This window comes from Canis aureus, chromosome 11, assembly GCF_053574225.1.
Source record: "Canis aureus isolate CA01 chromosome 11, VMU_Caureus_v.1.0, whole genome shotgun sequence".
Taxonomy (NCBI): domain Eukaryota; kingdom Metazoa; phylum Chordata; class Mammalia; order Carnivora; family Canidae; genus Canis; species Canis aureus.
In genome coordinates this window covers 27,097,731-27,111,318 of record NC_135621.1, presented here as the reverse complement: position 1 = coordinate 27,111,318, position 13,588 = coordinate 27,097,731, and the positions used below count along the sequence as shown (strand labels likewise).

Sequence of the window (13,588 nt, the reverse complement as noted above, 5' to 3'; positions counted from 1 at the left end):
TGTATAAGCTGTTTCGAATTCAGTAGGTATACTGCATCTAAAACTTCCAACTTTAGTAAGAGCTCACTTAAATTCAAAGAATCAATTTAGAATCATCATGAAGTTTGTTCCAAAAAATGTTTGTTTCCTCGGGGACCCACAAAGATTCTTTGTTTGTATTTCATATGCCCCCCACAGTATAGATTTTCTCCTTATCCCTTCTATAAGCTACCCATTAATACTTCCCCTTGGTCTTGTAAGTTCTTTCCCAAATAACCCATGGCAACACCATGAATTATACACAGTAACTTAAAAATAAGCAGAAAAGACTATGAAGAATTAGTGCTATGTGCTCCATTTGGGGCAGACTCTGAAATACATGGTCCCCATTCAGCAGTCCAGAGACTAAATGTTCAATGGGGTATGGGCACTCCTCCACAATAGTGAAAGCTGGCAGTCACAAGGACTTAACTAAAATCTGCCTTAAAAAAAGAAAAAGAAGCCATTAACTTTTATATAAAAAAGAGAGATACAGTCATTTGGAAAAGAAAAAAGAATTGACCTTAAAACACCTGAAAATATTGATTTACATTCATTTCAAGTGGGTGGAATTTCTGTACACAAGGTATGCGTATGTCTAAGTCGGATTTAAATGGATATAGATTTCCAAATGGAAAACGAATTTGGTTCTCTAAAGTTCTTTTATCAACTTATGCTTTGTATAAGCAGTTCATAAGAATTCCAGTACTTCTATTAAAGAAAAACAAAAAATCCAGTAGTCCCACACCTTGGACAACATTTAGCTATTGTCCATCTTTTACATTTTTAGCCATTTTGATAAAATGTATAGTGGTACCTCTTTGTAGTTGGGTCCCTTTTCATTTATTTATTGGCCATCTGAATAGCCTCTTTTGTAAAATTCAACTTTCATTCAGCTTTCCATTAGATGGTCTGTTATATTCATCTGTAGATGTTCTTTGTATACTCTATATATAAACCCTCAAAGTTTTATTTTTTATTATTATTTTTTAAAGATTTTATTTATTCATGAGAGACACTGAGAGAGAGGCAGAGACACACATAGGCAGAGGGAGAAGCAGGCTCCACGCAGGGAGCCTGGAGTGGGACTCCATCCTGGGTCTTTAGGATCACACTCTCTGGGCCAAAGGCGGTGCTAAACCACTGAGCCACCTGGGCTGCCCACTCTGTAAGTTTTATGTGTTACAAATATCTTCTCTTACTCTGTGGCTTGCCTTAACACTTACAATGAGGCCAACATGAACCAAAACTATAACTCTAAAACAACAAATGCAATAATAAACAAAGTTTGAAATTTCTTGTTAAGCACCAATCAAGAAAAACACACACTTTCCCCATTCCTTTTAATGTGACAGTTAAAAAAAATTTTCAGACTCAGTACCCTTGATAAGGAAAACCAGTTTCCACATGCAAAAAAATTTTAAGTCTTAGTTTGTAATTCAGCAAAATAAAATGATTTAATAAGAAACAGGCATATAAAAACACAATTCTTTAAAATTCTGATCCACAGGGATGCCTGGATGGCTCAGTGTTTGAGCATCTGCCTTTGGCTCTGGGCGTGATCCCAGACAGAGTTCCAGGATCGAGTTCTCCATCAGGCTCCCAGTAAAGCCTGCTTCCCCTGTGTCTCTGCCTCTCTCTGTGTGTGTCTCTAATGAATAAATAAAAATCTTAAATAAATAAAATTCAAATCTACAGAAAATCTACTTTTCAAAGAGCGCAGTAATCAAACAATAGCTCTTTGGCAGTTAAATCTTAATGAAGACACACAGCTCCTTAAGCTGTGTTTTTCATAAGTTTCAAAATGCAACATCCAGGAAATGTATTTGAGTGGACATTCAAACAAAGCCGTAACAATCCAACTTCTGTTAAAATTTCAGGAAGGGACAGTCTTACCAAGAAACGTATTAAGCTAGAGGTGTCTAGGTGGCTCAGCAGGTTAAGCATCCAGTGTTTCACCTCAGGTCATGATCTCAAGGTTGTGGGATTGAACCCTCTGGCTCCACGCTAAGTGTGGGATCGGCTTGAGATTCTTTCCCTCTCCCTATGCCCCTGTCCCCGCTTGCTCACAGGAGCTTGTGGTGCACTCCCTCTGACTAAAATAAATCAATCTTAAAAAAAAAAAAAAAAAGTATTGGAGATCCCTGGGTGGCTCAGCGGTTTAGCGCCTGCCTTTGGCCCAGGGCACGATCCTGGAGTCCCGGGATCGAGTCCCTCGTCGGGCTCCCAGCATGGAGCCTGCTTCTCCCTCCTCCTGTGTCTCTGCGTCTCTCTCTCTATGCCTATCATAAATAAATCTTAAAAAAAAAAAAAAAAAAAGTATTAAGCTAATTCTAAGGAGACAAACCCAAATTACCGATTTCATTTAAAATGATCCAAAATAACTGGCTTGTAATGGTGCAAAACTGCCAATGACATGAAAGTCAAGGAAAGACTGAAGAATTCTTTCAGAATAGAGATTAGGAATCACAACAATAAAGTGCAACATGTAATTCTGAGAATTACAGAACATTAATGCCTCATTCTTAGTTTCCTGAGTTTAATATGGTTGTATTGGAGAGACTGTCCTTGTATTTTAGGAAATACACAATGGTGCTGGGGCACAACACTGGAAATTGTCTCCGGAAAAATGCTGTTTGTACTGAACTTGCAATTTGCATGCACATTTCAAAATTTTTTTAAATTTTAAAACAGGGAGGTAAGGAACACAAGAAGGTTTATTCAATAAGCTACATTTAAGAGTTTCTCACATTCCAAATTCTAGTTAACCACCGGAAAGTTAACATCAATTTATGGGGACAGAAATTTCATTTAATGCTTCCAAGACTTAAAACAAGCTAATTCTCTTCCCAACATTGCAAACTAGACTTTGCTAGTATAGGCTTTTATGTTGCCAAGAAGGGTAGTGCAGAGACCCTCCTTGTAAGGAATCACACAAAACCCCAATTCATAATTCTCTTAATTTGATACATTCAAGTTGCTTTGAGCAATAGTTACTTATGCACCTGTACAAAAAACGGTGCTATATTCTAAATTTATTGACAGAAGTGCATCCTGTCCACTTCATTTAAAATGCTGACTGAAAGCCCTGTGCCATGCACTGTGCTGAAGGTTATAACACCTGTTGATTTTAAGTTACCATAAAATGAAGGTGTTCAAAAATGCTTCTTCCTATATAAAAACAAAAATACCCCAAAACATATTTGTTGAAAAGATTATTGTCTCTCTGGATCCTCACTAACTGAGCCGAAAGAATTTTTATTTCCCTTTGTTCAATTTAAAAGGTTGTTAAATACATTCTTGGGACATCTGGGTGGTTCAGTAGGTTGAGCATCTGCCTTTGGCTAAGGTCCTGATCCCAATGTCATGGGATCAAGCCAGTCATAGGGTTCCCTGCTCAGGGAGTGTGCTTTTCCTTCTCCCGACCCCCTGCTTATGCTCTCTTGCCGTCTCTCCCTTTCAAATAAATAAAATCTTAAAAAAAAAACAAAAACAAAAACAAAAAAAACAAATTCTTAACATCAAATAAAATTTTAAACTATAAACAATGGTAAAATTCTGGCATATGTGCAAATAAATTGTTCTTCAATGTCTAAGCCTAGGTACCTATGACTAAGATCTAAGTACTAACAGAGTGGAACTCTGATACGGTTTCAACCTGAGGAGCCCTTATAGTAGGATTAGGCCTAAGAATATTCCTGGACCCAGAAGTCTCCACATTCAGCCCAATCTCCTAAAATCCTGCCCTTAAGAAGGCTGACATGAAAGCAGAGAGAAAGTTTTGCATTTCTAGCAATAGCCTTAAATAGTACAAAAAAATTTAATTTAGATTAAAATAGATAATGAATGCTTCAGAATGGGGCCTCTACGTGCCCAAGGTGCTTTATCTTACTTAAACCGAAAATCTAGGATACCAAAGGAAAAATATAGACTTAAAAAAAATGGGATTACCTATGTGAAACGTTAAAAAAAAAAAAAGGGATACATAAGGATGTTCTAGAAATAATGGCTGACAATATTTTCCAGATCTTAAACTGGAATTTTCTACATAGCCACAGTCATATAATAGAGTTAGCACAAGTTATGCTGTTAGATAACGTTTTTTTCTTCACACCTCCCTTTCTCCTCACCAGCAGTTGAACAAAACATTTTATACACTCAGTATAAGGTTCACTCTTGGCATCAATTATTTCCTCCTGTGGTACATGCGTCAGCGTCACCTGGAATTTTATAAGCAATTAATTGTAGGCTCTTTCCTCTACTAACAGAAGAGATTAAAAGCATACAAATATCTTAAGTGAGGCATTCGGATAATCAAGTTATTCAATAGAAAAACAAAACAACCGGAGTAAAATCTAGGTCTAAACTCCCAGTCCTGAAAAAAAAAATAAATTAAATAAATTCCCAGTCCTGAAATGAACATCTTGTAAGTTTTCCTGTTACAAAATGTTGTTCTTAACTGTGACCAACAAGTTACTAAGGTAATTGTAAATGTTCTCAGAATTTTAAATTTATAACATGAAAAAAATCTCACAGGAGCTAGGAAACTAGTTCAGAAGAAGAGTGAGAAACTTAAAGGAAAATAATTATACAACCACATACATTCAACAGTTTGTTGAATATTCTTTCAAGTATTTGGTAACCGTGGGCTCATCGTCCCTTATAAAAATATCACTAAACTAAAAAGATCAATGTTTCGAATAAATACCTCTAAGGAGTCACATTGCTTTGCACTGTCGCTCTTATCACCATGAGGTACGACTTGTGTGTGTCTTTTAAATTCCTCACCAGTAGTAGTGATTTTTTAAAAACCACCTCGGGGAAGATTTCCCTTTCTCCCTTAAGGTCCCCTCCAGTATGAGGAACGTTAATCTCTATTACACGGTAAGTATCAAAAGAAATCTCTGTACGTATTCATCTGCATCACTAAATAAAATGCACTTCTACCGTTTCCTAGCATCTGGCACAGTGCCTATTCAATTAATTCCGCGCACGTAGCGAAGTACTCTAGATTTAAGGATAACAAGAACAGATCACGGCAACACAGGGCCCTAGAAAATTCTTTTCAAGTGTTTGGTGTGACGGCACCGCAACTACGGAGGTACCAATAAGTGACTCAAAATAATTCTACGCAGTTAGAATTGCTATAAATTTAAAGGTATTCCAACAGTTCCAATCTTTATTATAACCCATTATTTAACAAGTCATCATTATTAAAACACTAAAGACGTAGTGCGTAAACGAGCTGTGTGTCATTGCGACCTGAGCAGGACACCAGTGATTTCAAGAAAAACAACTCCGCGCGAAGGCGAAATCTTGCAGCTTCCCCAGCCGCCCCACCCCCACCCCCACCCCCGTCTCGTCCACCGTGCCCAAGTCCCTGCAATCGTCTGCATTTCCATTTCGCCCGAGACACACCCCTGACGACCTCAGGACAAGGAAACTCAGCCATGCCTGCTCCTCCCCCGCCTCTGGACCATCTAAGCAGCCCTCGGATCCTCCATTAGCCCCCGAGGTGGCCTGCGGTTCCCGGCCAGGCGGAGCCACAAACAGGCGGCGAGCCCTGGCGAGCCCTGGCGGCTGAGCTCCCCCGCTCGTCCGGCCCAGCTCCGGCCCAGCTCTCCCTCCCGCCGTCCCGCTTCCCACCCCCAACGGTCCTCGCCCCGGTCTCACCTCTCCACCCACTCCCGCAGGAAACGCATTTCCTCGGTGTGCAGAACGCTCGGATCCTGTTTACACATTTTCACGAAGGCCCGAAGCTCGCTCACTTTGCGGGGGTCCATGATCCAGAGGCGCTGGCGGGCGGCGGGCGGCAGGCGCGGCGAGGCTGCGGCCCGATTCCAGGCGCGGGTACTAGCCCAGCGTGACCGTGTGGAAGGGGGCGGCGACCGCGAAGCAGAACAGACTAGAACCTCCCCGGCCGCGGGCTCCTCCTACTCAACGGTCTCGTGACCCCGGGTCCTTCGCCCGTTCATTCCTACTCCCTCCGCCTCTGCCCCTGCGCACTGCCCAGAACCTTCTAGAAGTATGGCTGTTCGGGCTGTTGCCTGCCTCTCTACGCGGGCATTCTCGTATTCGAAATCTGAGCGAGTTCCCCGGATGGATCGACCCCCTACACGTGGTGCTTTCAAAGAGACGAGACACTGTCCGAATCCTTTAGAATCGGACATTCCGTGCGTGTGGGCATCAGGTGGAGCACGACGACAGGACGCCAAGCTGGCCCTCCGCCGGAAGCCTCAGTCACAGCTCTGCGCGTGACGTCAGCATTCAGCGCCGCCGCGGAAGGAAAGCCCGGAGAGCGGCGCTGGCCGGAAGGGGCGGGGCGCTCGGTCTGGTTTCCTGGCGACGTACTCGTACGGGCGGCCGCTTCTCTGGCTGTTTTTTTCTTTTCCTTCCTGCCGCGTGAGGGAGGCCGTCATGCCTTGGTTACTCTCAGCAACTAAGCTGGTTCCCGCCGTAGCAAGCGCCCGCTGCCGCTCAGGTTAGACTCACCTCCCACGGTGTCCCCTCGGGGGCTTGCTCTCTGAGAAACCTCAGGCGCCCCAGAGGGATCCAAGTTGGTCTCAGGCCATCCCTGGTTCGGCGGACCCTTCTCCTGCTGGGGCCTCCGCTCCCAAACCCTTTGTGCGCTCCTCGGATTTCTTCTTTACCTGCTGCTTCTGGAAAAGGGTGGGCCCTGTGTTCTCCCTGCCGTTGAGGTATTCTGGGAAGCCGGAATGACTGCAGAGAGAAAAGTGTGTGGCGTCCCCCAGAGGGGCTGTCTTCAAAGTTCCTCGGACTCCTAGAAGTTGTGTCAGTTGTCACTAACTTAGGTATCAAAAGTGTCTCGCCTCGAGTAGCTCTTGTTTCTCTTAGGCTACCCTAAAGTCCTATTTTCGTGTTTTCAAAGAGTTGCCTTGAGAGCTGGCTCCAGCATGTACAGGAAACATGTTTAGTAACACAAATGCTTTGAGCAGTTCCTCTCGGAAGAGATAATGCTTGGAAATACTCCCGGGGCTTTTTAATGTCTGAAAGCTCTGCTCGTAAAGGCAAGCTGCTGGAGTCCAGGAATAATGGGGACCATTCTTTTAGGGTGTACTCTATCGCGAACAGTTAATCTGATGAACTTAAACCTCGATCAGTGAAAGTTGAATCATCTACCTTGCGGGCGGACCTGCTGTTGGATCATATTTCAGGGTTTTGGCCAATAAGCGAACAATGTGTGAACCAGAGCATATGGTATTTGACATCAAACCTGTGTCTTACCATATATTTCTTACATTATCTACTTTAATGAAAATGAATGATAATTATAAGATTTTTTTTTCTCTGTGAAAAATAAAAACGAATCACTGTCCAGTGCACAGAATTTGCTCTTCGGTTCTAACAGTTAAGCTGCAGAAAGCTGTCCTCCATAGGAGTAGATAAACAGATACGTATTTAGCCTTAATCATAAAAGCCACAATCTATGGTTTAGAGCCGAAACCATCCTTTGCTTGTGACTTTATTCTTGGATTTGTTGAGGCTATGCGTAAAACTTCATTAATGAAAGTTTAACACTAGAAACTGGATTATACTTGCTAAGATCTTTGAAAAATATTTTTGTTATGCTTCACTTTGTTTCAATGCAGTAAGTATTGCATTCCTAACAACACCATGAGATAGTTATATGTACATATATACATGTACACACTCACACGTTTTGAATGGATGATCTTGGATCTTTGCAAGTCCAATTAGGGCAGATATCTTCATTTAATTGATGAGGAACTGAAACTAACACAGGGTCACAAATTGCAAGTCAGCAATTTGAGTTGTATAATTGCCACCTAGACCTTTTTTCTGTTATACCACCACTAGGTCTTCACTCTGGCTTAGCAGGATCCTTTTGAAACTTTTTATTGACCCAAAAAGAATGTTCTCTTCATTCAGTAATTTTTTAGTAGTCATTGTAGATGAATTTCCACTTCCCTGGAGTTGCTCACAGCCTTGTCAGGGTGATAGGCAATAGATAAGTAACAAGATAACAATGGGTTGTAATAGAGTCTTGACTCAAGTGGCATAGGGACTCAAGAAAGGCAGTAATGGGTTGTAAAAAATGTCATTTGGAGATTTTACTAAATTTCAGAGTTTGAAGAGTCTGTCTTGAGGTGCTCATAAATAGAACTTTGAAAGTTCTATTTGCCCTTGATTGCCCTTCTTTAGAAAGACTCTGTAGTACAGAGTATTGAGTACAATAGGAAACTTTCTCATCAGTGAAAGTCCTGCAATCCTAAGGTGAGAGTGTTGACTAAAGAATAAGTGATTTTTTTTTAAAGCTTGTTTGTGGTTGATTCATTCAACAAACGTGGAGCACCAGATATGAACATGGAACATATTTTCTATCATTATGGGAGATAAAAACGCAAGTAATTGTAATATATTAAGTTTATTAACAGTGGTGGAGAGAAGGAAAAAGTGATAGATGTTTTCTGGCAGCAGGGAGGAGCCAGGAGGAAATGTGGGCATGTCCTTAAATATTAGGAGATATTTAAGACTTGAAAAAGGCTTTTACCAAGCAGACCAGAGTAACAGAGCCATCCTGGCAGAGGGAGCCTATGCAAAGGCATGAACAAAGCTTTTCAATTGTCCATAAGCTTGGAGGAGCTTTCTTGAAATATGTTCCTAGGCATGTGGTAGGTGTTACACCAAAATGGTTCTGTGGTCAAATAAGTTTGGGGAATGCTGCATTTCGTCATGCCCATAATAGACTAAATCTCTAAGAAAGAAAGGTATTTGGAAGTGATTCGCAAACTGTATGTGACCACAGGGCCCTTTTTCTGTGATGAGTCTTGAACTGGTATCACTTGGAACACATTTTGGAAAAATTTGGGCTTGAGCATAAGATGCGTAGGAAGAGGTGATTTAAAAACCAAGTTAGGGGGCATCTGGGTGGCTCAGTAGTTGAGCATCTGCTTTTGGCTCAGGTTGTGATCCCGGGGTCCTGGAATCAGGTCCCACATCAGGTCCCCACGGGGAGCCGCCTTCTCCCTCTGCCTGTGTGTCTGCCTCTTTCTGTGTCTTTCTTGAATAAATAAAATTAAAAAAAAATAAAAAGAACCAAGTTAGGAAGAAAAGCTGGTGGCTGGCTCATGAAAGGTCTTGTATATTCCCATTCCTCTAGGCAGTGGGAAACCATTGGGTAATTTTAAGCTATTGAATGAGATTAAATCTGAATTTTTAGTTATCTGTTAAGAGTGGGAAAATGGACTGGAGGCCATGTCATTGCATTCTTAAATTTTTCAGAGACACTGGTTTTTCTTTTGTTGTTGGAAAATTGGTTTTATTACAACGCTGAGTAGTCCACATACATGACAGATAAACTTTATTAAATAACACATTTTATAAAGGCATTTAAAATACTTGAAGCTTTTATGATTTTATTTCCTGAATATAAGTTTTGTTCATTTGGTTGTATTTTTTAAGACTTTTATTCATTTATTTGATTTTTTTAATTCTTTTTTTTTTTAATTTTTATTTATTTTATGATAGTCACAGAGAGAGAGAGAGAGGCAGAGACACAGGCAGAGGGAGGAGCAGGCTCCATGCACTGGGAGCCCGATGTGGGATTCGATCCCGGGTCTCCAGGATCGCGCCCTGGGCCAAAGGCAGGTGCCAAACTGCTGCACCACCCAGGGATCCCTATTTGATTTTTTTATATTCATTTATTTGAGAGAGCATGAGCAGGGAGGAGGGGCAGAGGGAGAGACTCCCCATTGAGCAGGGAATCCAACCTGACTCTCAATCCCAGGACCCGGAGATCATGACCTGAGCCACCCAGGTGCCCCCTGAAAATGAGTTTTAAATGCATATTGTCCATAGTTCCTCCTATAGAATTTTCTCTCCACCTGCCAACTAAATATCAAACAAAATTAAAAGCTCACATTCTACTCTTTTTTTTGTGTTCCAGATGTTACATTACTGTATGCCACTGAACTGTATTTTGCCAAAGGTGATTGGGTTTTAGTTTTGCTAGGTCATTTGCTCCCATCTTTGTCACAGTAAAATGTAAAGTCATTACATTTCTAAGAGATAAAAGGTTAAAATAATATGATCAATAGATCTTTTTGCTAAAAAAATTTAAAATAGAGATTTAGTGACAAGGAATATGCAGGATGCAAGTCAGTCCAAGGAATTCTTTCAAGTTAATAAATTCAGGGATCTCAAATGTAGCACATCCAAAACTTAACACTTGCAGTCCTATCTCAGATAATGGCAGATCCCTTCTTTCAGTTGCTAAAGCCAAAAACCTTGACTCCTCTCATACCAAATATGCAGCCTGTCGGTAAATTCTGTTTGGTGCTACCTTTAGACTATATCCAGAATTTCATCACTTCACCACCCCTACCTACCTCCACCACCCTGGACCAACCTATTTGTTATGACAACAGCCATAGGTTCCTCGGTGACTTAGTGGGTTGAGCATCCAAATCTTGATTTTGGCTAAGGTGATGATCTCCAGGTGGTAAGATCAAGCCGTATGTGGGGCTCTGCACTCAGTGGAAGCCTGCTTGCCTCTCCATGTCCCCATCCCCCCAACTAAGATAAATCAATCTTTAAAAAAAAAGACAGCCAGAGTGGGCCTGTTTAGATATGTCAGGTTATGTCACTCCTCTGCTCAGAGCCTCCAGTAGCTTCCTATCCCACCTATAATAACAAAGTCCATACTGTGATCAAGCAATCCCTGTATAATCTGACCTCCTGTTACCTTTCTGACTTCATCTGCTTGTTCTCTTAATTGTTCACAATGATTTTCTGTTAGCCTCAAACACACCTTACACATCTGGCCTTAGAAACATTTCACTTGCTGTTCCTTCTGGAATTCTTTTACCTCATATCCACATGAACTCCTTCACTTTCTTTACATCTTTACTCAGATATTAACCACTTTTCCCTGACTACCTTAATTAAAATTTCAACCCTTGGATTCCAAAACTTCTGTCCTCTTTCCTACTTTATTTTGTTTTCTTTAGTACCTATGGCTAACATTATATTTTACTTAATACTTGTTTATTATCTTTCTCCAGTTTGTAAGCTCTGTGACAGCTAAGATTTTTGGTGTTAATTCATTAATGTATTCCAAGAACCTGACAAATAGTAGGTACTCAAAAAATACCCTGAAAAGAATGAATAAAAATCATAGACTGAAAAGTAATATATTTTGAAAGTAAAATAGAGGAAGCAGAAAGTAATTGTGTTGAAATTAAACTAAGTTCATTTAAAATAGGCAAATGTAAAAAAAAATAAGCAACTGTTTGCAAACATATAGCTAAGACCACTTGCTCAACATCTGATGAATCTGTGTAACTCATTTTTCTTCCATTGTAACGCTACATAATAGTGGCTAAGGGTAGTGTTTTAGAGTAATGTATTTGTAGATCCTGTGTACATAGTATATGGTAAAAAAGGAAACAGAAAGTTTCTTATCACTGTAGGCCTGCCATACATGATATAGCCACATTGTTCTGAGAAATGCAGGATAAGTCTAGTTTTCTTTTTTAATGGTAGTAAAATACACATAACGTAAAATTTACCATGCTAATCATTTTTAAAGACACATTGTGAAACCAATTTCCAGAACTTTTTCATCTTGCAAATCTAAAATTAGACCCGTTAACAACACTTCTTCCTCCTTCATCTTGGTAACCATGATTCTGCTTTGTTTGAATTTCTTAGCTCATGTAAGTAGAATCATAAGAATTTGTCTTTATGACTGGCTTATTTCACTTACCATAGTGTTTCAAAGTTTACCCGTTTTGTAGCATGTGACAGGATTTCCTTTTTAAGGCTGAATAATATTTCACTACATATATATTTATTTATCCATTGATATTTGGGTTGCCTCTACCTGTTGGCTATTGTGAATAAGTGCTGTTGTAAAAATGGGTATGCAAATATAACTCTGGTTATTTTTAACATAAAAGAAAATGCTTTATACTTTAATTTTTATTTATGATGTATTTAAGTTATATGTCAATTGCTCTGCCTCTTGGAAAAAGGTCATTTCATGAATAATTATATATTCTGAACCTGTGTACTAATAAATCTTTAGCTCCTAATGCTATACACATTTCAAAGTTTTCAGAGTAGTTTCAAATAGATAAAAGGAATGAAATAAATCATAAACTCTGCTAAAGAAAAACTATGATTTGTAAATGTTTAGCTAAAAAAAAAAGTAAAATGACTTTTGCTGTTTTCCAAATTCTTAACATCACCGTCAACACAAACTCATCTTTTTCTGATATACCTAATCCAAATAACCTTTGACCAAATGTCCACAATGCTGCTAAACATGTTAAAAACATAATCTTAGTAGAGTATTAAATGTTATCTACAAAACTCTGATTAACCAAAACACACACGAGTCATGTTCAATTGTTATATGAACATAATGTGTCTGATTAGTCAATTTAACGATTTCTTTTGGTTGACTTCTTCTGTACCTCTTTATGCTTCTTTTTTTTCCTCTTGCCACGTTCTTTGAATCCTGCTGAGAAAATAGAGGGATTCCAGTTGCTGGTGACCCAAGGAATATCTTGCTCATCACTGTCCACAAAAGTATATTGAGTTGCATGTTTGGGGCTATAGGACTTTGGTGAATAATTGTTGAATGACTGTCTTCTCCAAGTGCATTCTTCTTCAAAGCCCTCTTCATCTGCCACACCATTTATAAAGAAGGACTTCAACTCACCGTCATCTTCAACAACTTCTCTTTCTTGATCATTCTCAATAATGCTCTGTGTATTTGTATTTCTACCATTAGCAATCTTACTTGAAGTTGTAACAGATATGTAGTTGCCCATCCCGCTATCATCAAATGCCAGGGAGGAAAATGAATTAAGGCCCTCATGGCCCAGTGAACCATATGGTATATATCCTGTGTCATATGAAGGAAATCTCTCAAAAACTGGATATTCACTGGAGGTAGCAAAACAGGATTTTGTACTTCTGCTTGCATAGGAGCTTCTTGGACTATTTAAAAGGTCCTCAAGTGAGTCTTCAAAGAAATGAAATGAAAATGGGTCCTTTTCACCAAAAATTTCTCTAAAGACATCACTTGGCTTACGGAATGTGAAGCTATACTCAGAAGAATCTTCAAAATGACTTCTGTCTCCACCATTTAATCCTTCTTGGCCATATTTATCATAAATGTCCCGTTTTTCATTATTTGATAATACCTCATATGCCTCAGCTACTTCTTTGAATTTTCTCTCAGCTTCTTCTTTATTTTCTGGATTTTTATCAGGGTGCCATTTAAGTGCCACTTTATGATAAGCTTTTTTAATGTCCTCAGGTGAAGCGTATCTCTGCACTCCTAGAACTTCATAGTAATCTACCATATTTTAACAGATTGTTGGAAGTGGGTGTTCTGGGTCTGAGTAGTGAGAACCGTAGTTTCCTCTCAGCTCGAGCTTTACTGGTGTTGGTGGTAGAGGCAGTGTCCGCAAATAGGCACATTTTTACATTGAAGACAATGTCACTACCATAGACATTGCTAGGAGACATTAGGATACTGATTATGTGGCAAGCAGAGTTACAAGCTTATGTCAGA

General features: G+C 39.9%; 3 protein-coding genes across 7 annotated transcripts in view; 1 reads left to right on the top strand and 2 right to left on the bottom strand.

Moving 5' to 3' along the window:
• Positions 1-6,252, bottom strand: part of ST13 (ST13 Hsp70 interacting protein) — a 33,911-nt gene extending 27,659 nt beyond the window's left edge. Inside the window, exon 1 of one of the 2 annotated variants that reach the window (XM_077914386.1) lies at positions 5,692-6,252. In XM_077914386.1, coding sequence (XP_077770512.1) covers positions 5,692-5,801 — 110 coding nt within the window. In that variant the 5' untranslated portion in view covers positions 5,802-6,252. Of the gene's footprint in view, positions 1-5,472; positions 5,514-5,691 lie in introns of those variants that run through there. The other variant, XM_077914387.1, reaches the window with a different exon arrangement.
• The window catches only part of XPNPEP3 (X-prolyl aminopeptidase 3), a 74,934-nt gene continuing 67,374 nt past the window's right edge, over positions 6,029-13,588 (top strand). The window contains exon 1 of one of the 4 annotated variants that reach the window (XM_077914382.1): positions 6,029-6,499. In XM_077914382.1, the coding sequence (XP_077770508.1) occupies positions 6,436-6,499 (64 nt within the window). In that variant the 5' untranslated portion in view covers positions 6,029-6,435. The other 3 variants (XM_077914383.1, XM_077914384.1, XM_077914385.1) reach the window with 3 other exon arrangements.
• DNAJB7 (DnaJ heat shock protein family (Hsp40) member B7) lies at positions 12,402-13,520 on the bottom strand. The gene has a single exon (XM_077914388.1). It carries the CDS (start codon positions 13,374-13,376, stop codon positions 12,447-12,449), a length of 930 nt encoding a protein of 309 aa, XP_077770514.1. The 5' UTR covers positions 13,377-13,520; the 3' UTR covers positions 12,402-12,446.